At 39.1% G+C, this 26,113-nt stretch overlaps 1 protein-coding gene across 3 annotated transcripts in view; it reads right to left on the bottom strand.

Moving 5' to 3' along the window:
- Positions 1 to 1,546: 1,546 nt before the first annotated feature.
- TRANK1 (tetratricopeptide repeat and ankyrin repeat containing 1) overlaps positions 1,547 to 26,113 on the bottom strand; it is a 56,899-nt gene continuing 32,332 nt past the window's right edge. For all 3 annotated transcript variants that reach the window (XM_065051850.1, XM_065051852.1, XM_065051849.1), the window contains 12 exons: positions 22,575 to 25,451; positions 21,782 to 21,981; positions 21,167 to 21,304; positions 19,698 to 19,838; positions 18,858 to 19,014; positions 17,622 to 17,710; positions 13,279 to 13,382; positions 11,016 to 11,148; positions 9,983 to 10,128; positions 5,182 to 8,237; positions 3,454 to 3,555; positions 1,547 to 2,446 (listed from right to left, as the gene is read on the bottom strand). In XM_065051850.1, the coding sequence (XP_064907922.1) occupies positions 2,337 to 2,446; positions 3,454 to 3,555; positions 5,182 to 8,237; positions 9,983 to 10,128; positions 11,016 to 11,148; positions 13,279 to 13,382; positions 17,622 to 17,710; positions 18,858 to 19,014; positions 19,698 to 19,838; positions 21,167 to 21,304; positions 21,782 to 21,981; positions 22,575 to 25,451 (7,253 nt within the window). In that variant the 3' untranslated portion in view covers positions 1,547 to 2,336. The remainder of the gene's footprint in view (positions 2,447 to 3,453; positions 3,556 to 5,181; positions 8,238 to 9,982; positions 10,129 to 11,015; positions 11,149 to 13,278; positions 13,383 to 17,621; positions 17,711 to 18,857; positions 19,015 to 19,697; positions 19,839 to 21,166; positions 21,305 to 21,781; positions 21,982 to 22,574; positions 25,452 to 26,113) is intronic.

Raw genomic sequence — 26,113 nt, 5'->3', positions numbered from 1 at the left:
TTAAGTCACTGGTTTCTGTGCTTTTGAAGCCTTTTCTAAATTCTTTTCAACTCAGCGTGGCGTAGACAGGCAGAAGTGGGTGGATTCGCTTGACAGCCTGCATCCAGTTCCACTCGGTTCCAAGGTTTCAGTGCAATAAGCATCTCGCATGTACCAAGGCACCTGTCATGGCTCTTAAGCCCTTTGAGTCAAAGGCATTAGCTGGTGCCAGAACACTGGAGCTTCCACCAGGGTGAGACAGATTTTAAAATAAACAAATAAAAAATGCAAGGGTACACCTGGACAACCCTTTTTTTGCTAATTAAACACTCAAATAGGATTAGTGCACACAGATCATTATTATCTGAAGAGACTGCCGTGGAAAAGAAAGGTTTATGTTTATTTACGTGTGTCATCACAAGGGAAAAAAAAACCTTTAAGCACTGATATTGGACTGGAGATCAAACTAGATTTCCCATCTCTGCTTGAACATTACTGAAATCTTAGCCTAATATACTCCTGAAACCATGAACTGTGAAATTCGAACTGCCATTAGTTTTGGCTAGCAGTCATTCTTTCAAATGCTATTGAAACAAGTTCCATCTGGGAGTGCTGATTCAGAGTCAGATAATGATCAGCGTTGTACTGAACCACACCAAAGATGACAGGTCCCTGAACCAAGGAAATGTACCCGAGACGAAGTGCTTTATGCAATGTAACTTCTGTTCTTAGTTCTCCTTCGGTTGGCATTTTGCAATAATTTTGTTAAAGCTCCATTTTTCCCATAAAAAGAAAGTATGATCACTAGATCTTTGAACTGTGGCCAACAAGGATTTTAAAACTGTAATTGTCCTTAAAAAGCTTAGGTAGCATTTACTGCCACAAACATAAATACTCAAGCTGAGAAAGTAATCGGGAAAATTTCTTGGAGTAATTTCAAATGAAAAACACACACCATTATAGAAGAAAAGGCAAGGAAGTTACATTAATGATCCAACTTTCTTAATTCTTGATTTCCATACAGTGCAAGCAACTAGCATTACATTTCATCAGTGTATGTTTTTAAACTATCTACTAGACGCTTGCTTAAGCAACAAGGCTTCTTTAAAACTAAGCACTTGGTAAAGAGTCTTCTGGCAGACAACGGCAATTACAATGCAATAGATAACTATTACTGCTGCCCACGCTGCTCCTTTCTACAGTGACATTTCATTTTTACCCATGTAAAATGTCCCACTCCACGACACTGAGCATAATAACAAGTTATTAAGCTTTTGGCAAAAGGTAATTATTGAAACAATTTGTTATGTATACAAAGTGGCTGCCTCTTCAATACAAAAATATTTTAACAACTAAATAATACTCTAATTAATTATGTTTAACATTCAAATGCATTAATTTAAAATGTTTCCAAAGGAGACTACAGTATGTTGGAGACATTGAAATCACGGAAGTAAAACCGAATCAGTATGAACTGATACTCTGGACCCAACTTGTAAATCTCATTCATGCAGTCAAGCCACATATGGCTTTCAGAACGCAATCAAAAAAATAAGACAAGATCAAGTGATTTTCAATATCTTACAGAATTTATAAAAACATTATTATACATTACAAAAAGCCTTTTGTCAATTAAAATTACAAAACACTTAATGTGTAATACTCTTTTAAAGAAAGATTATCTCTATTTCAATATGTACAGGTAACAGTTTATATCAAAACCTGATCAAATAGAAGACATACAATATATAACTTGCATATCTAATTAGAAGTATTCACACTGTCAAAAATAGGAATGTGTTTAGAAATTACTGTTCTTGTATATAAAAATAGAAAAGAGAGATATTGCAAGTACCTCACCCAAAGACTCAAAATTTTCCAAACATAGGAAGACTCAGAACACAGCAGATTTACAATGGTAACCTAAAAACACCAATTAAAACCTCTTTAAATCAGAGAAACTATCCTTCTATTATTCTGAGTATTCCAGCTCAGAAGAATGATGATGTAATTTAACAGGGAAGAAGAAAAATTAGAAGACTGAGTGGAAAAATACCCCTAATAGGAGGCAGAAACATTATTTTTTCCTACTTGTTTTTTTCTTTGGCTTTTTGTTACTTTCAAGCTACCACATAGATTTGGAGGGAAATTCATCTTGTCACAGGTTTTAACAACTACATCATCAGCACATAGGTAATTATTCTGACACAAGTGATTAAAAACCCAACAGCATAACTTGCTTTTTCTCTTCAGACTCTTCTCATTTCTGACCCCATCCCTCTCTTCTTAACATCTTTTAAAATTCTAAAATTACATTGTTGAGGATAGAATAGCCATCTGCATATTTTTTCTAATTATCATTTCCCGCATCTTCCTTTTTTTCTTGAGAGTTTTTTATTGACGAGTTCTTCAAAAGCCATGCTTTCATCTTCCACTTCATTTTCCAAGTCTCTATCATGTACAAAGCCTATATTAAAAACAAGAAATTAATGCAGAATGGAAAACCCCAGGACCTTTTCCTTTTGATAGTATGACAAGCTATGTCATTGCTATTTTATATGCCAGCAATATACCTTCATATAATCACATTTAAGAAGTACTGGGCTTAATATTATAATGTCCTTCATAGCTCTGCTAGGAACCAGAGACTGCTAAGCCACTTGCTCCACTAGTAATTCATTTTTACACTGAAAATCCATTTCTATTGTTATTGTTTTTGACTTTAAGAAGTATGTCTCTCTTCCTTCAAGGTTCAGTTTCAGCAGACAATATATTTGGTTACTGACTTAAAAGACAGACTACAATATTGCTTGTGAGACACTGAGAGCACTTCCATGTAGTCTTATTAACTAGATCTTTCTTGGAATAGAAAAGTCTAACACAAGGCTTTATCACAATCATTTTCTAAAATACAGCTACTTTAATGCTTTACTTGTAGCACAATTTGTAAGCCTGATCACTTCATTGCTGCCTTTTAATGCAATTGCTGCAATCCCACCACCTAAGTATGTTCTTAAACCTAAACACACAAGTAGGAACAATGAAGTCTTAAATTTGTCCTCAGAGGTCTGTGATGCAATAGACTGTATCAGCGTATGTTACTTTTGGTGCAAAACCAAGTGAAATGGAAGTGAGAACAAAAGAAAACCAACCGCATATAATATTTTTCCAGAGAACCCTTAAAAGCAAGCTAAGGATTAGATTTGTTAGGAAGCTGGTTTCCAAGAACTTGGATTCAAGCTGCCCATAAATGCACTGCTGCACTAGAGTTAAGGAATAGCACTGCCTTGCTGGTGAAGATGAAGATGGCTCCTCTTCAATCTCCCTGCCCTACAGAAGTGCCCCCTTCTTGTTGCCTAGAGGGCAAGTGAATATCCTCAACACTGCCGACTTTGAGACTGAAGTGATGCTAAGAGACCATCACAGAACAGTGTCCTCCAGGGGCACAAAAATGTCTATAATTTGAAAACATACCTTCTTCTTTTATCCTATGAGAGTCCATTTTCTTCAACCACTTACGAGCCTCGTCAACGGTGGCAACCAATTTGTTGGCTTGTTTGGTTATTATTTCTTCAGCTGAAATGGAGCACAATTAACATTCTGTAAAAACACTAGCTAAGAGATGGACAGCAGCTAAGAGCCAAGCACAAAATGAAGTTACTCAGAGCTGTGCTCTATGATGATGCTGCAAAGCAAGAAGTCTCAGTCACCAGTCATCTCATGTGCAGGCAACTGGGGACGAAGATGCCGTATGTGTTACTCCCCATTCCAGTCAACATTTCTAGCACTATCAGAGAGGCTCTCCATTCTTGTGCTGTCCCTTTTAAGGTATACCTGAAACTTCTGAAAACATTCTGGTTTATTTAGGTGAACCTGCTTTAGCAAGTGGGTTGGACAAGATGACCTCCAGAGGTCCCTTCCAACCCCAACCATTCTGTGATCTATTTTTGGGCATTTGAGTTCCTGGCTTTCATTATCCCTCTGAAATTAAACAAGTCAAAGTAAAACATAGACCCAAGACGCTGTAATCCTTGCTTAACTACACCATTAAGGACTGGAAAAATGCTTGTTACAAAGTGAGGAAAAATGAATCTCAAAGGCAAATAATTTCTGTAAATATAGTTTCACTGAGTGGAAGAACAAGATAACATTTATCAAACAATTGTCATAAGAAAATCAACTATTACCTAATTAAGTCTATGACATATATAATATTCATCACTATCATGGTTCATTGAACAGAAAGCCAACTAAGTAATAAGCAAAACTTTATGGACCTCATCCATATGTAAAAGCTTTCCACAAGGAGTAAATATAAAGCTTACACATGAAGACCACAACCTAACTCTTAGTTAGGTTAAATTTAATGCATTTCACTGATCGGAGCTGATGAACATATCAAATATCACAATTTTTCATTACTGTCAGACATCACAGGCAAAGTGACAACTTGACAGGGTTGGTGGATTTCTACAACTAAAGCCAATAACAGTGTTTTGATTTAAGATGTCACTTTCCCACATCAAGTACCCCAAACAATTTTGCTCCTAGGCTACTCATACAGCAATTCAATTTTGCTTTCAAAAATCAGCATAGAATAATGCTTTATGCATACGAGTTAAAAATAAATCAAATATCAAAATACATACCTCTTAAGTACCATAATTTACTGAACTTTATAATACTAGGGTTGACTTTGAGTGCCTGACACCCTACAGATTTGTAGTTAAGTATTCACTTTTGTTCAGCCCTAGCAAAACTACAAGTTCAGGGATATCCTTAACCAAAGATTCCAAGTACTCCTAACACTCTGCCTCTGCATATCCAAATTACTACAGCTGGCAGAACTAAGTAAGTAAGAAATAGTAGAAAAATTAGGAAATATTATCTAGTCTAACGTAACAGGCTACCATAAGACTGTATAAATTCAGAGAACACTGCACATCTGATCATGTAGTTAAAATTCACCACTATTCACTTCACCTGTACTACCTGATGTTTACTTTGTGTTTGGAGGAGGTGAGAAGATATTTTTTAATATTTTCAGCTGTCTCAGTTTCTCTTTTCCCCAGCTACCTGAAATACCTGCAAATACCCTCCTATTGACAACATTAAGATTTTCAGACGGAGCTTTGTCAGGTGGAGAAGTTTGGCCACAAATAACTTATGAAATTGTTTGAAGTAAAAGTGGAAAGGTCCTACCTTTAGCCCAGTCTTTTCTCTCATAGATTTCCTCTACTGCATCTGAAATCTTCTTAATATTCTCTTTGATTTTTCTCTGGCGTAAGTTGGAACCCTCTTTATATGCTAAGCCATCTTGGGTGTAAGTCTCCTCTGTAACAGCTTCCACGACTTCCAGTCCATCATATATTATTGGATCTATCTTTCTTCTGAAGAAGTCGGCATAGTGTTTGTAGGCAGCATTATTCTTTCTGTGTTCATCTGTGTTTCTGTGCTCTGTGTAAGCCTCACTGGCCACAGAAGTTGCACTCCCTTCTACATGCAACTTCTCTCCCCCACTGATCTCCATTGGTGTCACAGCTTCAGAAGCGTCTGGCTCCACGTTTTCTGATCGGCTGAAATAGTTCTCAGAGCTCTGGATGAACCTGACTCCACAGAGGTCACACTGTGTTTGGTCAATATCTGCTTTTTTGAAGATGTCTGATAAAAATTCCTCTCCTTCCATTGCAACAGGTTCAGCTTTGGAGCAAGCCTTCCTTTTCCACTTCATGCACAGAGAAACAAAATGGAAGACACGACGCAGCTGGCGTTGAGCAGACGCTTTCTGTTCTTGCTTCTGTTGCTTGCTGAGTGCAATGACTTCCAGGGGATCCTTTTGGTCTTCTAAGCAATGAACCCCTTCAAGTTCCTTTTCTAGTTCATCAGCATATTCTGTCTTATCCAAAGAGGTCACAAACCTGTCAAGGTTTATGGTTTCATACAGGATGCCCCGTATGGGTGGGTGCCCCTGAGTGTACGCAGAGTCCCACTTCCATCGGCAGTCCACCAAGTACTCTGCATCTCGCTCTTTCAGAAGCTCTTGCAGGCCTACAGCGATTTCTCTTACATGTGTAGCATCACTCACTTGTTCCACGATCCTTAGCAATCTTTCAGGCACTTTAGAGGGAGTGTCTTTTCTCATTGAGTTCAGCATTGCCTTGATTTCAGGAAAGTAGTGACATAAGTGGGATCTATATTTAGAATCCTGCACCTGGTCGGCATTCAGTAACATCACTAAGCACAGCACTACAGTCCGCTCAGCCTCCCCTGAAGTTATGCAGTCAGGATCCTGGAAAGCATCCAGAAGGACATTGAACATTCCATGAACTCCACACAAAACTTTTGCTAGATAACAGAGATGAAACATGAAATTCTGTACAGCTACATATGGGTCCTTTGGTCTGTACTCCTGTATGATAGAAAATGTGTCTCGAAGTTCTTTGTTATGGTCCTTGCTTCTGAACAAAAACTCCCAGTAATGAAGAAGAGCAATGTAACTCTTTGGAAAGCAGAGAGTAAGGTTCTTGGACAGACGCATCAGGACAGCACAGCAAAGAATATACTGGAATTCCAACAACATCACTGTGTTTCCTATGCTTGGAATCAGGTATCTTGTGCATTTCTTGACCAGGACATTCATAAAACGGAAAAAAAACCTTTTACAGTTTTCTGGGTTCTTATGAACATAGAATTGCTCAAGTGAATTTTCAAGAAGTCGAAAGAAGCACAAGTGTGTTTTCCCTGCATTTTCATCATTTTTGTCAGGTAGCAACATACCATGTCTGCCCTCTATTCCTTTGGCCTTTCCTCCTCGGCCTTTACTCTTTACTAGAACAAAGTTTAGTTCTTTGCTGTAATCATCCTCTTCCTTAGAAAGAAGTTTCTCAAGCTCTTCAGGATATCCCGAAGATAAGATGAAAACCTGCATGACACTTAGCCACAAGTCAGTTGATTCTCTTCTGGCTACAGCATCTTCCTTTTTAAACTTAAATGTGATGTACTCCTTCAACAGCGCTCTACAGGGTTTGGAAATAACGTTACTGAACTCCAGTGTTTCTTTGCACGCCTTTGGGTTCTCAGACAGGATTCTCAAATGAAAATGATTAGGAAAAAACATTTGTAGGAGGGCTTTACATGATGCATATTTGTCAGCAGTCAAAATGTCAAAGCTTTTGCACTGATTCAGTAGCTCTTTAGGGAAAGTGCGTGTGGCTTCCAACAGCAGTCCATTTATTGCCACCAGATGCATTTTACACTGAAATATCGTCTTTGCTTCATGACGCAACAAGGGCCTATGGTAATTCTCACAGGTTTTATCTTCACAGTTCAAGCCAGCAATGAACTTCACACAAATATCAGGGTAATGCTTGTTCAGTAACTCATGGGTGATAGAGCACAATCTGCTTAACAAGTGCTGATTCAAAGCTGATTTTACCTCCTCTGTGCTTACTGAGAAATCACCTTTTGTCTTCTTCTCTTTTAGACTTGGCTTGTCTGACAAAAACTTGAGAATGGGTTCAGCTTCATTTTGAGACACCTGGCAACTGTCACCTGTTGGGACAATCCCAAAATAGGCAAAGCATGACTTCACCATATCTTTCTCCACATTGGTGGCTGCTTTCTTCAAACCCCTAACTAGGCTCAGAAGAGCCATTAAGCCACGTGGTGCCATAAAGAGGATGTCCTGGCTAGCAGTGCTGCAACGACACAATGCAAAGAGAGCTTCCACTGCACCAGCAGAATGATTCAGAGATAGGAACCGCCAGTACGCGTTGCTCAGCCTGACGAAGTCTCCCTTCAGAGCTCCCTGCAAAAACACAGCCTCAGCAATGCCAGACTTGTGCCCAGTTTGTTCACAAAGTTCCAGGGCTTCTCTTAGGATGACCTCCATGTCTGCCAGGGCCGATTCCGAACAGCAAGTCACAGCGGCACGTGCTGCAGCAAGCAAACACGACGCACGAAACTCTTTTATAGCTGTGAGGTTGGCTGCTTCCAGAGCAAACCCATGTTGTTTCATTAACTTGGCAGCTTCTTCCTCTCGACCTTCCCTTTTCAATAAGTCTGCTGTTTGGCGCAAGCATCCACGAGACTTCAGAAACTCCAGCTGATCCTCTATATCGAGTTTCGAGAGGACTCGCATCATCTCCTCAGTTCTGTTCATACTCAGGTACTTTGCAGCTGCTTCCAAATACAACTGATTCGCGGTACATGAGAGTTTGGAAACCATTTGTCCTTTTGTATTTAACATCTCTTCATATCTGAAATAATAGATGCACCAACTTACTACCACAGGTGAGCAATCTAGACAAAAAAATACCGCGTTTTTCAAAAGCCTCCAAAAAATTAAACAAATAGCTGCCTCCAGAAGCCCTTCATTCAAAAAGACCAACTATTTCAAGTGATTTGTCTGTCATGCAAAAAAACAATCACATCATCTTAAAAGATCTACAGAAAGAGTTTAGTTACAACATAAGGCAAGATCATTAGAACTTCTGATACAAACAAGTCACAAGGTTCACAGCATTAGTGAATCTTTCTCCATGCTGTCAAATCACTCTACAAATTATTTAATCACATTTTGCCAGTGGTAATCTTTATTTATTAAAGTAAGCCTCAATATGGAATCGTTGTTTACATGAACAGAAAACAGAATGAAATAAATCAGAATTTCAATGAATTCTCAACAGGCTGATATAAATAATATTATGTAAAAATTTCCATAAACCAATCAGTTTAGAGAACTCTATCATTTCTCTTGTATGTACCGACACATACTTGGCTGCTTAATAAATGCCTGAGCAAAGTACCTTGTTGCATCTCTCAAAACATGCACTTTAAAACACTCTATTAATTATTATTTTAATAATTTCGTATCAGCCAATATCTCCCTAAGCCAGTCTTGTAAAAGTATTTTCTCCTCCATGCTGAGGATAAATTATTTTTTTCCTGATGGGTGAGTAAATTTATCATAGCCTTTCATTACCATCTTTTTCAGGATAAACGTGGGAGTACAGATTTTTGTACCTAGGCTGATGAATTTGCATGAATGATTTGGGGAGGCTGATTTTAAAAAATCATTAGTTGGTAAGGTGGCTTTAATGCTTGAACTTTTTCATCAGACTACCTCTACATATTAAACAAGCTTTAGTCCTTAAAAAAAGTTGCCATTTTTAAAGGCACCTCACAAAGGATTTCAGTGAGGCTATGTGACTGTAGGCCTTGCTAGAATTCTAATTGTTATATGTATTTCTTTAAAAGCCATGAATCAATTTAGGTACAAAGAAAGGTATGGCAAATAAATGAACTGGGTATGCAAGAATGTGCTGAGGAGGCCACAGGGATGGTGCCAGACGCAAAGTTCTGTCAAAACGATACTAATAAAATCAGTTTATCATGCACAGTGCAAGGCAGCTCTTAACTGCCCCAGTCAGGACAGGGGAGATGGAACAGTTCATCTCGGGGACTGGGACCAAGAATCTGTTAAGAGAGGCAGCACAAGCTGGTCATTCAAATCACTATTCTTTGCTCTAAGTTAGAGATTTTGGGAGACAAATAATTAATTTGCTACAACTGCTGCGTTATATACCACACATCTAATGGTTATATGCTTACAGAACTCAGTGACTAAGTGGTTAAGTCCACCACTATTTCATGCTTTAAAAAAGTAGTATTTAATACTTCTATTAAATGTTTTTGTCATATTTACCATCAGAATCTAGTTCAGAGGACTGGCTGAAGGAGGACCTACACGACAGGTAATAAAGACTGGAAAAAATTCTGAGGAAAACGAAGCTAGTCACTGCTCCAGCTGTGAATGCGGTAGATAGCTTCCACCATGTTATCATTACCCAAGTGAGAATTTTGACAAAGTTAATTTAACTTCATATAAAACAAAGTCAAGAGGCAAAACTCCAGTGAAAATTTTATGGTGAACTAGCTGTATTATATTGAATTTGGAAATGGAAAAGATAATTACACTTCAGTACCGTCTTGGAAGACATACCTTTCAACTGCCTTTGCTGCTTCTTCATAGAGTTCTTCCTGACAGTACATTTTAATTGCCAGATCAAACTCCTCAATTTGTTCATAACATTCAGATGCTTCTTTATAGCACTGGCTTTTCTGATAGTAAACTGCAGCATCTTTCATCTGCAATGCAGAAGTCAGTAATGAAACTGAAGTGCTCCAAACAGTCAAAACTACATGAATAGAATAAATTTAGTAATTCCATCATGTGTCTTATAGAGAAGAACACTTTAGTAAAATGTAATTAAAATATCTGTATGTAATCAAATACATACTAATGCCACCATCATTAAAACCAAACATATTATTTAAAAAACTTCAAAATATTTGTGTTTGAAAAACTACAATGTAAAATTAAAGGTATTATAATTGATTTCCAATGCACTTTTTATTTGCCCAGCTCTGCCTGCTATGAAAAAACACCACACAGACTACTGTTGACTTGCAAATTTCTCAGAATCGACAGGATTAAATTAAAACAGTTATGGATGCAGAATGGGAAGTTGTAACTTAAACTTAGAATATTTGGGAACAATTACTTTACATTCTTCTAGTGGAAATGCACTGCAAATAAAAAATGTTAAACATCCTCATCTGCTTAGAAAATTGTTAGTCCATTACTTAATCCTTGCAAGTGTCAAGGTTCCATTTAGATGCCTGTAATCAGTGAAGTTTCAGTATCAGAGTATTGAATGAAGTAACAGCTTAATTTTCATTAAATGAGTCATTAATTAATTTTTGACTGCAAAGCAAAAATGACTGATGGTGACATTTGAGGAAAGACAAAGAAATAAACCTAGACTGCATAACTGCATCATTATCCCCTTCATCTTCTTCTGGCTACTCTGTGACAAATGCTTCCTCTTAAACGGCCCAGCTTAAAGGGCTCATTTAGTTCAGCTAGTACAATTTCAGAGAAAAATACTATTACCTTATGACTAATATGAGAGGAAAAATAGCTGTAGGAAAAGGAAAGTGACAAGGAGAGGACAGTTTAGAGGATTTAATACCTTTCCTAACTTTTTACACAATTCTGCACAAAGCCGGAGTTCCTTTGATTGAAACAGACATTTTAGTGACAGTATTGGTTCTCCACATTCCAAGTAAGTTTTAGCCAATGTCATATATTCCATCTGTTTTTCCCTGTAGAAAGTAGGAGAAAATAACAAATGACATCCAAATTAAGTTTAGGATCACATGATCTGTCACTGAATCCAACCAATGCTGACATCCTGTGTTTTTCTTCATAAATAACCTTATGAGGTATTACCTTACAATTAGTCATATTTTGGGCTGACACTGTTCTGTCCAAAGTCTGTTCCAGAACCTCACTGCTATGGCAGTAAAAAGCTGGGGTTTTTAAAATTTAAATTCTCAAACTAAATACACTAGTGTAGTTTTGTGCTCCTTCTCTCTTCTAGATTAACTCTCTCCTTCCTTGCTGGTATTTAGCCCCAATGCCACTAAAGACAACAATCAAATTTGTTCTCAGCCTTTGTTCTGTAAAAATAAACAAGTCCAGCCTTTCTGACATCATCACAGCACGCCTATCTTCCTCCTAGACCTAGTCTAAATTCATCATTCCTGAGCCTGGAGAATCAGAACCATACAGAGAATTTCATATTATAGACCACACAGGAATCTTACTTATGCTTTGTACACCAGCATTAATAACTCTACTAAAAAAACCTGCCACTTTCACAGTTTCATTATTACATATGTTCCATCAACGTATCTTAATACATCCAATTTCTTCTCAAATTTTATCCAGTTGACAAGCAGTCCAGCTTACAGCCAACTGAAAAAAAAAAGATTTTTCAGTCCCATCAGCTACTTCTCTATGATCATAAAATTTTATGAGTAACCTTATACTTCTAGCCAGAGCCACGAATATAAAAAAGGTACTTAAAAAAGGTAAAATCTTGATTAAATCCTGTCATTTCTCCAGACCTTCCCCCTTCTCCCTTCAGTGTTAGCTTCCTCTGCTCTAGTCATTCCTTACCCACTCTGGTATCTCTGCTAGTTTTCAGCCTCCCCAGAATGAACAGGAATTAATTCACTTAGTTCTAAAGTCCTCCCCATGACATTTTATCTTGTTTTATTTGCAACAAGTCCCAAACAGTTTTCCAGCCTCTTCAGGAAACTCCAAACTTCCTCCCCTGAGCTATTTTGCCCAGCTGACAGCACGAAATAAATGAGTCATCTCAAAATCTGTCCCTTTAAAACTGCCCTTCGGTTCAGACCCAATTCTGCTTATTTAGTTTAGATTGGTTCTAATACTAATTTCACCTCAGAGCACACTTTTTGTTAGTGGCTTTTCTCCCCAACTGTACAGCACCATTTCTTCTTCTTTGTTAAGTGAATAAGCAGTAGGGTTAACTGGAGTTGAGCACTGCTGATGCTGCACCTTGAATACTGTGTTCAGTTTTGGGCCCCTCATCAGAAGAAGGACATTGAGGTGCTGGAGACAGTGCAGAGGAGGCGACAAAGCTGGTGAGGATTCTGGAGCACAAGTCTGATGAGGAGCGGTTGAGGGAACTGGGGCTGTTTAGCCTGGAGAAAAGGAGGCTGAGGGGAGACCTTATCACTGTCTACAACTACCTGAAATGAGGTTGTAGCATGGAGGGTGTTGGTCTTGTCTCCCAAGTAGCAAGTGATAGTATGGGAGGAAATGTCCTCAAGTTGTGCCAGGGGAGATTTACATTGGATACTACAAAAAAATTCTTCACGGAAAGGGTTGTCAGGCATTGGAACAGGCTGCCCAGGGGGGTGGTGGAGTTACCACCCCTGCAGGTGTTTAAAAAACATGGTTCTTAGGGACATGGTTTAGTGCTAGAGTTAGGTTAGGTTATGGTTGGACTCGATGATCCCAAGGGTCTCTTCCTGCTGAAATGATTCTATGATTCTATATGCTCTTCTATCTATATATAAGATTATAAAGCCTCTTGAGGTAACACACATACTGTTGCTTTTCTCTCACATAGCCAGTGAACCCTTTCAATGGCCACATGTGGTTTTGACAGCCCATGGTGTACAACTGCTTTCACTACTCCCCAAAGGGAGCAGTGCCCCAGATCCTGCTGGAGCTGTGCCAGACTTGCCAATTTCTTAAATCTTTTGCCACCCCCAGACAAAGACATGAAGATGTATCACCCATGTGGTTCTCTGATATCTCCAGTCCGGTTCCACAACTGTGGTGGGAATCTCTCCCTGCACACACACATGAGGTCTGGTGCTGCAGAATGACACTTGCTCCTTTGCATTTACACTTACCTGGGGCTGCTTTTCTTTGAGTGCACCTTGAGAACAGCATCATGTGCCAGGGCCAGTTTTGACTTCTCAGCTGCTCCTCCCTTTTGGTAACATTTGGCTGCTACCTGAAGTGAAATCACACACAGCATTCACAAATGTGCACCCAGCCCATGGCTTATCACATAAAAGCAATACTTAATTTTACAGTCACTGTAATGGAAAAAAGAGAGACTGGCAGGGTGCCTGGAAGAAGGAAAAGGTAAAACATTACAGTGTTTTTTTAAGACAAAAAGAAAAGCTTTTAAGTCAGTCCACATGTGTCTAGCACAATTAGAATTTTAATTACAATGTTTTTACATGGAAGTAGTGAAAGCAAAATTCCTGCTACACTGATGGAACAAATAGCACATGCAATTTGAATGATGGCCTAAGCCATTAATTGATAAGTCGCCAGGCATCTACCACATAAATTCTATTAATAAAAATGAGGAAAACCAATGTGTGCAAAGTTAAAACCTAAACGCATGGAATATTTATTCATGCATTTACCATAACAGGCCCTTTCTGTGATAAGCTAAAGAGAAACAAGAGGAGTCACTATGTTCCTAGCAAGGTTTGCTTCATTATCACCTCACTTATTCTGCAACACCATTATTATTTCTTTATTCTATCTAGTAATTTAGTGTTTGCTTGTGTTCAGAAATTGCACATTAGTAGTCATTCTTAGAATTGCCAAATTCACCAGACAATTTCTTCTTAATGTAGCAATGATAAGCAAAGATCAGGGTTATAAAGAAAGAAGAAGAGCAGATAATACAGCTAATACATTCCAGATTTTAAAGATAAAATTCTTTCAGCTGTGTGGTTTTTATCTAACTACTTTTCTGTCTATTTAGAAAATTGCCTATTTTCTTTTTCAAGGGAAGATAAAGACTGTCTGTATAGTGGCAACTAATTATTTTGATTTCTGCGTTGTTCTAAACATCTATTTACCCTATAAAAATTATATGTTGCTGGCAACAAAAAAATGGAAGCTTTCCTTCTTCATCATCAAAAAAGTATCCCAAAATTTTATTAATAGAATCATAGAATATCCCAAGTTGGAAGGGACTCATAAGGATCATCATGTTCAAATCCCTGCTTCTCACAGGACTACCTAAAACTAAACCATTTGACTAGGTGCTCCTTGAACTATCAGGCTTGGTGCTGTGACCACTGCCTGGGGTGCCTGTTCAGTGACCAACCACCCTTTCAGTGAAGATCCTTTTCCTAATATTGAATTTGAACTTCCTCTGACACAGTTTAATTCCATTTGCTCATGTCCTATCGCTGGTCACCCCTTCCGCTGCCCTCCTTGAGGAAGTTGTAGACTGCCATGAGGTCACCCTCAGCCTTCTCCAAGCTCAACAAGCCAAGTGACCTCAGCTGCTCCTCATAAGTCATGCCTTTGAGACCTTTCACCATGGTGGCCACCCTCCTCTGGACCCCCTCTCTAATAGTCTGATGTCCTTACACTGAAGCACCCAAAAGTGCACACAGTGTTCCAGGTGAGGTTGCACCAGTGCAGTGTAGAATTGGGGAACCACCTGGCAATGCTGTGCTTGATGCACCCCCGGGGCATGGTCGGCCCTTTTTGCTGCCAGGGCACACTAGTGGCTCATGTCCAACTTGCTATCAACCCAGACCCCCAGATCTCTTTCCACTGGGCTGCTCTCCAGCCTCTTGTGCCCCAATTTGTACCTACAACCAAGATTACCCTGCCCTAGGTACAGAATTTGGTACTTGCTTTGGTTACATTTCATATGGTTAGTGATTGCCCAGATCTCTAGTCCATCCAGGTCTCTCTGTAAGTCTGCTCTACCCTCGACGGAGTCCACAGCCTCTCCTAGTTGAGTACTGTTGGGAAACTCACTTATTGTACACTCAATTCCTGTGTCCAGATAATTTATAAAAACATTAAAGAGCAGTGGCCCTAAAACTGAGCCCTGAGTGGGGAACCCCACTGGTGACTGGCCAACAGCCTCATATAACCCTATTCACTATAACTCTTGAGCCTGACCCCTCAGCTAACTGCTCACCCAACGTACTGTGGACATGTTTAGTTGTGTGCTGGACATTTTGTCTGGAAGGATACTGTGGAGACATTATCAAAAGCTTTGCTAAAATCCCAAACCACCACATATACTGGCTTCCCTTGGTCAACTATATAGGTGATCTTGTCATAAAAGGAAATTAAGTTTGTTAGCGGGACTCTCCCCTTGTGAATCCATGCTGGCTGTGACCAATGACTGCATTGTCTCTCAGGTGATTTTCAGTAACTCCCAGAATAACCTTCTCCACAATTTTACCAGGCACTAAAGTGAGACTGACAGGTCTGTAATTACCAGGATCTTCCTTCTTACCCTTCTTGAAAATTGGGACATTTGCCAGCTTCCAGTCAACTGGGACCTCTACAGACTCCCAACACCACTGAAAAATAATGGAGAAGTCCTGCAATAAAATCGGCCAGCTCTTTCAGTACACTGGAATGAATCACATCAGGCCCCATAGACTTAGGCACATCCAGCTAGAGCAGGAAGTGTTAAACAAGTTCAAAGTTGGCTGGGAGTGTGTCATCCCCCCAGTCACAGTCTTCCAACATAGGGCTCTGGGGTTCCAGGGCCCATAATCAGTGTTAAAGACAGAGGCAAAGAAGACATTAAAGGTCTCTGCTTTGTCTATGTCCCAATTTGTGAGATGACTGACCTCATCAGCTAATGGACTGATGTTATCTCTGATCCTCCTTTCATTGTTAAAAAAATCCCTTTTTGTTGTCCTTCACAGTGCTGGCAAGCTTGAATTCTAATCGAGCTTTGGCTGCACGAATTTCCTCCCTACAATGGCAAATGGCATCTCTGTTATTGTCCTGTGTTGCCTGTTCTTGCTTCCAATGTTCACACACTTTCTTTTTCTGCCTAAGTTCTAGAACAAGATCACTGGGTCAGCCAAGCCAGCTTTCTGCCCCACTTGCTTGACTTCTAACACTTTGGAATTGCCTGCTCCTACACTCTTAAGAGATGGCTCTTAAAAAGTGACCAGTATTCATGGAGCTCAAGACCTCCAAAGTAAGATTTCCAGGGGACTTGACTAACTGGCTTCTTCAGAAGCCCAAAGTCTGCTCTCCCCATATCCAGGGGTTAAAGTTTTGCTGGCAGTCTTTCTCCTACCCTGTTTCCTCCAAAATAAGACCTATCCTGAAAATAAGCCCTAGCATGATTTTTCAGGATTTTTGAGGATGCTTGAAATATAAGCCTTACTCCAAAAATAAGCCCTAGTTACAGTTCTTCAAAAAGTCAATTTAAATAGTGTCCAGGCAGCAATACATGTAAAAGAGTAAGCATCTTTTGGAACAAAAATAGTATAAGACTGTCTTACTTTCAGGGAAACAGGGTATCACCAACAATCTGAAACAACTACTTCATGGTCACTGTGACCAAGACAGCCAGCAATCACCACTTTGCCCATGAGTCCCTCTCTGTTTACAAAGAACAAATCTAGATGGGCACCTGCACCAAGAAGTTACTTTCAACATGCTCCAGAAATTTCCTGGACTTTTTTATCTGTTCTATGATATTCCCAGTTTATGTCTGGGAAGTTAAAATCACCTGTAAGGACAAGGCCAGTTGATCTAGAGATTTCCCATAATTCCCTGTAGAATAATTGGTGGTGTTGTCCTGGGTGGGTTTTGCTTCCATCCCATTACCTGTCATCCCATATCTGGACTGCATTAACAATCAATTTAGGAAATAAAAGACTGTAAAATCTCCATGTTCTTTAAACAGTAGGGGAACAAAATCATCATTTTGCTACTTTTTCTGCAGTTTTCTTAGTGCTCCCTTGGTTCTTACATGCTTCTCTTTAATGTGTGTTTTGTATCCATCAGTAATTACTGTCAAAAAACAACATTAAAAGGCTCTGAGATCATCACCCAAATAAATATACTTCCAAGAAATGTTTTCATTTTCCTACAGTAATGTGTAATTGTCAAGCACGTGGTTTCGATTCACAAATTATGGTCAATTCCAGTTGTTGCTAATAATAGTTTTTTTGAATAATCTTTCATTTGTGCGCATTAAAATGTTTTTCCCTCACTGGACTGCAAATTTATGAGTAGGGAATTGAAGATTACAAACCAAAGGCTTGCTCTCCCTGCTTACTTCTTGCAAGCTGTTTACAAGTAGTCTGTAGACACCTACACAACTACAAACCATGAAGTAAGATAAACTGCTACAGAGCAACTGAAGGTTTACAGATAATTATGCAAAGAAAAAGTAATATTTCAGAATAGACAAGAATCCTTATTTCAGATAAACAGATGTTCCTACCTCCCAGAACTGATGTTTAGCATAGTAGTCTCCCTGTGCAATCCATTCTTCTGGAGTTGAAGTTTTAGCAAACATGCTGTCATCTAACTCTAGAAGGTTGGGGTAATCATTTTATGTTAGAAACCATTTATCAAGTACCAAAAACTAAGCATTAACATATCATAATGTTCCTAACTCTTTATGATTTGAGTTCACACCAGTAATGGTAACTATGAGTTAATATATTTTATCCCTCTCAATCAGCACTGAAAATCAACAAGCTTGGTTTGGTTTTGAAAGACCTTTAAAAATCATGCTTGTTTTTTAGACAAACCTTTGAGGAAATCCACTGTTTTTATAGAAACTGTATTCTTTCATTTGATAAAATGTTTTTAGCTGGGATGGCTTTCTGTCAACAGCCTTCATTACTGTGCAGGTGTGACAGATGCACTCCTCCTGTTTGAACTAACTAAACTTTGGTCCGAGCAGAAGCTCATCAAGGAGGCCTAACCCAAGTAAATCCTACTGTGTGAGGCTACCAGTGAGAACACAGCACCGAAACAAAAAACACAGTTTGGCTGGAGACTGGTCTGATAAGTGGCTGAAACTATCAACACAGCAGAAAATGTGACTACAAATCAAACACTCCACGCTATAAATATCTGCAGCCATCAGGGTCCATTGAGCAATCCCTCCCCACAGCGGCTGGCTGAGGAGCTCTGATCTCCCCTTGAGTTGGGACATTTCTCAGGGTTAACCCTTGAGGCCGAGAAATTGCCCTTACCCGACACCAGGTATCAACGGGATGGTGACATATTTTGCATGCATGTAACGTGGAAGATATGTATAGTAAGCTTATGTGATAATCCTCATATCCCATACTAATTAAGTGTAGTAAATAGTATTGACTGCCAATCCATCATTTAGGTATGTATTTTACATACCTAAATCTACTTGTTAGAATTCAATTAACTACTAGATCAGATCTGAGTGATCTCTGACTCTTCTGCAACAGCAGGAAAACTTATACTAATGAATTAATAATGAAGTTATGTATTAACATATACAACTGATCTTTGGAGCCAAAAGAAATAAGACCCACTGAAATCAGTGGAAATTTGCAAGGGCAGTTATCAAGGCATACTGTTAGAGGGAACAAGGAATTTAACCAGCTTTATTACACAGCCTAAAAGCAAGAAAGTATAAGTAGGCTGTCCTGTCTGAAAGTCTTTTAAGAAAGTTTTAGGATAACTTTACCTTTCTTTTCATCTGCTTTGACAACCTGAACAAATTCTCTTTTAATGAAATACTTAAAAGCTGGGGCCCGTTTATCACTGTCTTCATCAAAGATCCAAAGATTTACTCTGGCTCTTGTAATGGCAGTATACAATTGCTTTAGTTCTCCATTCAGCATCTGAAGCAGAAGCCAAAAACAAAAAGCAACAAACCAAAATAAAATAAAATGCCAGATGAGCTAGATTGTTAGAAAGATACGTACTTTGCAACTATAAGAAAACAGTGAACATATGCAGAATTAAAAATAAATAAGAAACTACCTTTAAGTAAGCAAATCTAAATATTAAATATGTGATTTTCAATTACATAAGCCATTATACAGCTAATTCGCATGCAACTACTGCTACAGCAAATCTAGCAGCTGCAGGTGTGATGGTCCATTTTCCTTCTAATCACTTGCACATACAATTATTCATTTTTTAGAATACAATCCTGAAAATATCTGATTCACTGGATTCTAAAAAGTTCCCTTAATTTTAAGGTAATGACACCACCGATCTGAAACCAGACTGAAGTAACAATAAATATCACCACGCTGATTTGCTTTAACCACAGCTGTTCTGCAAATATACATAAAAGTCTATTAAACGTAGTTTTTGCTCTCTTATCAAATTACATTTGCAAAAAACCTCTTATGTTTCAAAATCAAGATTATATTAATACAAATGTGAACAACCAAAAAGATAAAGTAAGCTCAATAAACACGCAACTAAAGTATCAAAGGATTTCTTCAAGAAATCTCCCTACTTCTAAGACTTAAGAATTTAGTTTATCCTGTTCCCAGTGCTAAGAAAAACTCACCTTGTACATTTCTACACTAAAAGGAGTTCTTTTTTGCACACCAGTAGCATCCTCTAAAGGCACTTCGACTAGCAATTTTCTTCCTACTTGCACATCTGAATCAGGAGTATAAGAAGAAATTATCTTCCATTCTTTGCTAGCCTAAAAAGTCATGAGAATGAGGTTTACTTGTAAGGAGCAACAACTACTATCCACATATGCAAAAGATAAGGCTCTACATTGTGACTGACCAATGCACCCCCCCAGCTGAAGAATGCTCAGAGGAGACGAGTGGAGATAAACAACAACAATCTCAGGGAAGAATTTACAGAATAACCATCAATTTTCACCAAGAAAGCTGAAGTTCATCTCGGCACTAGTTGGAATAGAGGGTAATCTTTGAGATACACGTCTGTAGCAGGCAGCCATCAAGCCAAATGAACAACTTTCTCTAAAATACCTAGTACAGAGCAATGTGCTCCTGAGCCACTGAGACCAACATGGGGGAAAATGAATATATGGTACAGCAAAAAGTGAGCAACGAGCAAAACAAACCTGGAAGAGTACAATTGGCTTGAGCCAGCTTCAGACTATGTATTACTTCCTGGGGACACACAGCACCATGATGGTGGAGCATATAGGGACTGCTAATAGAAATCACATTTGTATTGTGATTCTGCTGTATATGGCCACTTATATTATGCTTGTCTTGTGATTTCAGGATACTGCTGTATCATTCTGCTAAGGCTAAATCATATGCAACACCTAATGCATCAAATAAGTAAATTTGATATTAAACTTAAAAACCTCCTGGGGTGGACTATACATTTTCAGCTAAAAATCACATGAGAAACTGTTTTGAGGGCTAGAGGCAGAGGGTATCTGCAACAGAGACATTCACCCTGAATATTTAACTGCAGAACAGCTCAGTCATGGGCATTCCTCAGTCTATGCAGGCATGTTCACTAGGGATGCTGCCTCACTGGGGGAAGGAGGAGAGTTCACGGATGTTCAGCAACAACAGAGAAGCTGCTGTGGTCAATATCTCTTTGCAAGGAGCCTTGGGGACAACAGCCTTCCCAGGTCCGGAGTTACAGGAAACCCTGGAAAGACAAGGTCTCTGATTCTGTTTCATTTTGTTTGGGGCTGAGACATGACTCCAAGTCCATGAGCTAGCACACCAAAAGAATTGGCGAGATGTAAGCTAGCAGAGTAGTCTCAGTACGCAGCAGAAATGTGCGTGTGCACGTGCTTGCACTATTGTGTGAACCCCAAAGTTCTCCCTTAAATTGCAACAGCCAGTCTGAAGGAAAATGCAGCACAAAGGGAAGACAGTCTCAATTCATAAAGCTATTAGCCCTGTCTTCTACTGTGATTAAACCACCCATCTTCAGAGGAAACAGAGAATCCTTCCCCAGCTGGAAACCAATTAGACCACATGTCAAATCAAGACAAGGAAAAAATGCAGGAAATTGATAAGAATTAAATACCTCTGAGTCTGTGAAAAAGTTGTAAAGGAGTACATCATCAAATTCCAAGCCCTTTGCTTCATAAACTGTCAGTACAAGTGCTAGACTGAGTTCCTCAGGTATCTTCTCCTTTGCAGTTTCATTTGCCACTAATACCACCTGTCACAAAATACGTTAATAAAAGTAACATATATATTAGGAAGCGGGAAAAAATGGTAATAGCTGCATAGAGAAAGCATACAAACATGTCACAAAAATGCCAGAGCCTTCTCAAAACCAGGTAACATTTAACACAGACATACCAGTACACTCTGCAAAAAAGGTCACAAAGCTGCCACTAGAAGACTGACAAATGCGTGGTATGTGCAGACAGTTGCAGATCTGGTGTAAGAAATTTTGGAGTTAGAAAGGGATGGGACAGGCAACACCTGATGCAAAAAAGAACAAAAAGAGCCAGACATGTACTAAGAAGAACCAGAAACCAACTCAATAAAGATTTCTAAGTTTAAAAAGCATAATTTATCAGAGAGATAGAAGGGCTTCAAAAACAAGGTTGTGGGCAGTCCATATAAAATGTTGATTTAGCAACAGAGCTGAAAGAATCTGGAAAAAGCTGTATAAGTAAGAAAAGCAAACCTGATGTGCTCCAAATTCAATGGGCTGCGTTTTCCTTTTGTTGCCCCTCAACAGAATTGCTAGGTCACTAACACTGCAGGACTCCAAGACCGTAGGTTTTGGCCCATCAAAGAGACCACAGTCCTTAGGAAGACGATCAAAAGATTCTGGGAAATAATGCTGAAGCAAATCAACCACTCCAGACGCTAAACGGAGAATACCTGAAATAAGCAGAACACAGTTTTTAAATTTCAGTCTGTCTCGTACTCTCTCACAAACATACTCTTAAAGGATTTTTTTTAGAATTTTGAAATTAAGAAATAACATGGCAAAAAACACCAGTCAGAGAAGAAAAGCTGTAAGGTCCACTTCATATTTCTGCCATTTTGAATGCACCTTATTCTTGGGCGTAATAAAGATCAGAACAGATGTTACAAAGACTTAGCAGCATCCTCACAAAATGAGGGTCCTAAATGAGAAACAAGTAAGAAAAGCAGAAGTAGTGCACCAATGCTGCAAAGTCTAGCAATTTGGGGATGGGACAACAGAAATGGTTATGATTAATCATATTTGTTTAGTTTTCCTTCAAATAAATACAGTCAAAACATGCAGTAAGCATGAGTGTTCAAAAAAAGTTAATTCTTGTTTTCCAGTTCAGGTTTCAAAACACAGAATTTGCATGTCAGAAAAAGGTGACCATCTGATCTCTTAAAAAAACAGGCTGCTTAAAGATGCTTTGCATTCACCAGTAGAAAACTTCAATCATTAGTGACATCTGCACAGGTTCAGATCATAAATAAATTTGTTACTCTACCTGAATGGGACCTGTAGTTCTGGTACAACTGATATATCCTTTTCGGCTTTCGAATACGCTGCTTCTTGCTCATGGAATTCTTGCTTGCATAATGAAACAGTGACCTCAAATCACTAAAACGAAAAGCAACTCCTTTCATTATGCTCTGGGCTGTGTCACCAGTTAGAAACATGGCATTAGGGTCATTGACACATTTCATTAGCAGTGCTAGCTCAGCTTGGGTGAAATCCTGTATCTCATCACCATAAAACTCATGGACGGACCATGGCAGCACCCTGAGCTTTGAGAGTCTTTGAGATAAATTATATAGCAAATCTTCTTCATCAAAGTAACCTCTCTGCGATCGTATCTGCTGATAAAGACAAAAGAGGTGATAAATTTCACTTCTGTCTTCTGTGAAGTTTGGTGCTCTCTTTCGGCCTAGCTTTTTGTACTGCTCCTCAGTAAGTTTACCCCCAGAGCAACTGAGTGCCTCAAAAGAGCCTTTCAGAAATGACTTTATTTCTTTCCAAATCAGTGCTGGATTGTACAAGCTTTTACCTTTTATCATTTTTGGCCATATTTCATTTGCAAATACATCGTAAGTCACAAAAGTCCGAAGATCACTTTCCCTAGAGTACCCATCTGCAGCTCTTTCATCATCGTGTTCTGCTTCAACATTACCTTCTTCATCTTCATCTTGCCAATTTGGTACCACCAAGTCTTCCTGAGGACTCCAACCCACAATGATTCTTTTAAGGCTTCCATCTTCATTTCTTGGAAAAAATGGATCAGGCATGGATGCATCCAGTAAAAGCAACAACTGCTTGGAGGTGACAAAGAGTGGAAAGTTTTCATCTTTAATGTCCTGTAGCTTGTGAACATTTGGCTCCAGGGGCTTGAAGTGACTGGTTACCTTGGAAGACTTGCTAAGTTCAATAAAATTCTTCTGAACTTCTTGGCACAGGACAGGATTTTTTGTCACAAAGATCTGGTGCAGGTGCTCCAGCCTGTCAGATGCTTCTGCACCACACATTTGGTCGTCTTCATGGTCATCACACAAATTCATTTCTGCACCACTTGTGCTTGCAGGAACCTTTTCATCCTCACTGTCTTCGTCTTGCTCATCGCTCACTTGCTCCTCACTGGAATCATCACTGTCTTGATTTAGTTCACTCTCTTCCTTCTGTAACTGAGCTTCTTCAATGCCACTGTACTGCCTTTGCTGCCAAGTTTGCCTCTCCAGCAGAGGACCATTTGCCAAGGTGGATTTTTCCCAGTATGAATAGAATTTCTTCCAAAGCCTATACAAGCAGCAAGTCGTCTTCCCTGTCCCACTTCGTCCAATTAAAATGATTGGTTCCATGGGCTTTGGATTGAGGTCAATTACTGCGTACTCCAACTCCCCGACTCGGAAGGGGTATTCAACAGAAGAATGTACATCATTTATAATGTTAAGTGCCATGTTAGTACTGAAGCTGTGAAATTTCATTATGTTGTATTCCAATTCTGCTGCACTAGCTGGAGGGAAATACTCAGGTATGGTATGTTCTTTTGATTTTTCTGCCTCTAGATCTTCAATGTAACAACGTGGAACACGCTTCTGTGTTGTCACGTTGTGGTTCTGATGTCCTTCATTTATGCCCTTGAGCTTTTTCCTCAAGATGCAGGATAAACCACGATTGTAGGAAATACATATATTATCTAAGACACGGTTCAGCTTGCAGTGGTCAAGAACAATGGCCCAAATTCTGATTATTTCCGTGTAAACTCTACCTGATTTTTCTGGAAGACTTTCTGTCTGTTCTGCCTCCATAATCTTTTCTGCACTCTCACTGCAACGAGGAGAAAAGTCGATGGCAAGTTCCCACAGCATTCTTGCACCTTTGCCCAACTTCGCTTCATAAAGCTGGATATCAGCTTTCAAATGTTTCAGTGGCTTCTGAAGACCCCTAGTCCATTCCCCATTGCCAAGCTGCTTAATTGTCTTTATAGTTTTAGTTTTCAGATAATGAGGCACCGCTTTGCTGCCCAATGTCTTCAGCATTTCAGGAGTGCACTCTATTTCCCAGGTCATGTTATCGAACTCCTGCACATATGCCTCAATATCCAGAATCATCCCCTCCTCTTCCTCTGGTTCTTTCTTCCCTCCACTAGGCAGGTCCATACTAAATTCCCCTGCTCCCTTATTTTTCTCCCAGTCATCCCCTTTTCCTTCAGGATAAGCTATGCTTCCAGAAGGTTGTGAGGACTCACTTCTTTCCTCCTCCAAATTAGTCTGGGCTGAAGATGGCTTTTGTACCAGAGGATGATCCTTTCTCAGGGTGTCACCCAGTTTCAATTGCTGAATTAAAGCTGTGATTGCCTGCACTAGACTTTCCCGCAGCGTTAACGGGCTATTTATTCTTTCTGTTTCCTGCTTTACCAATTGATCTTTCTTTGTCTTTACAGAACATGGGGCTTTTAAAACATTATGCAATGTGTTGCCAGATGGTGCCTTTAATGAGGATCCAGATGAAGAACGCCCTGTGCTCTTTGGCTGTGAAATCTCAGAGGCTGGAACGGGCTTAGATGTTTTAACTGACTGCCCTGCTATATCCTGTCGGTGCTTCTTCTTCTCCAATGTGGCATTATTCCAAGCAAGTAGCAGTGGGTCATTTTTTTTAATTCTATACCTCACATCTCTTCCCAATTTGTTTTTTATATTAAAGTTAACATCAAATTTTGCCAATGACTCCATTATTCTCTTAGCCTGTTTTGAAAATCCTCTCTGAAAAATAACATGCATCACTGTATTTCCATTCTCATCTTGTATGTTTGGATTAAGAAATGGAAAATCAGAAGGTCTTGAAGCAAAGAGATCAAGTAGATAGTTCAGGATGTTAAAACCAGTGTTATCTGAAAGAAAGAACACAAAAAATAATCACTTGCTTTACAAGGCTGCTTTGCAGGTCAACAATTTTTAATACCCTTTTTTTCTTGCAGCTATTAAATTAAAATCAACTTGCTTTCAAAATTAAAAAAAAAAAATCCACATTTCATGCTTGTAAAATATGCTTATTTGAAATGGCTCAAAAGTGAGTTTTTTTAATATCCAGGAAAAACAATGCAATGGCAGCAAAGCCTTAAAAATCCCTAGTGCTGCAATTGTTCCTGCAGCATCAGTCAGTTTCATTCCTTTTTTAACCTCCAGGTGCAGACACATTTGTTCACCTTCCAACACCAGCCCCGGCTGCTACCCAGTGTGGGCTGGTGACTCGGGTCATGTGCACAGGCAGCAGCTCTGGGTACCGCTCTGGGGTCACTTGCTTCATTTTAATATGCCATCCAGAAGTAATCTGCTGCAGATAACTTTGGTTTACTAAAGTAACCTGTGGCAAATACAAATTATTTCCAGATATCTGAGGTCCCTAGAACAATCTCCTACAAAAGAAGATTATCATAATACCTCCCCAGGAAAACAAAACAAAACAAAACAAAACAGAACAAAATATATACATACACTTTGTGGCTTTCTGGATTTAATCCAGATAATAGATGTGATTTAAACTAGATAATAT

The sequence above is a fragment of the Columba livia genome, chromosome 2 (assembly GCF_036013475.1).
Source record: "Columba livia isolate bColLiv1 breed racing homer chromosome 2, bColLiv1.pat.W.v2, whole genome shotgun sequence".
Taxonomy (NCBI): Eukaryota; Metazoa; Chordata; class Aves; order Columbiformes; family Columbidae; genus Columba; species Columba livia.
Note: the sequence above shows the minus strand (reverse complement) of the source record. Positions and strands in the feature narration are given on the sequence as shown.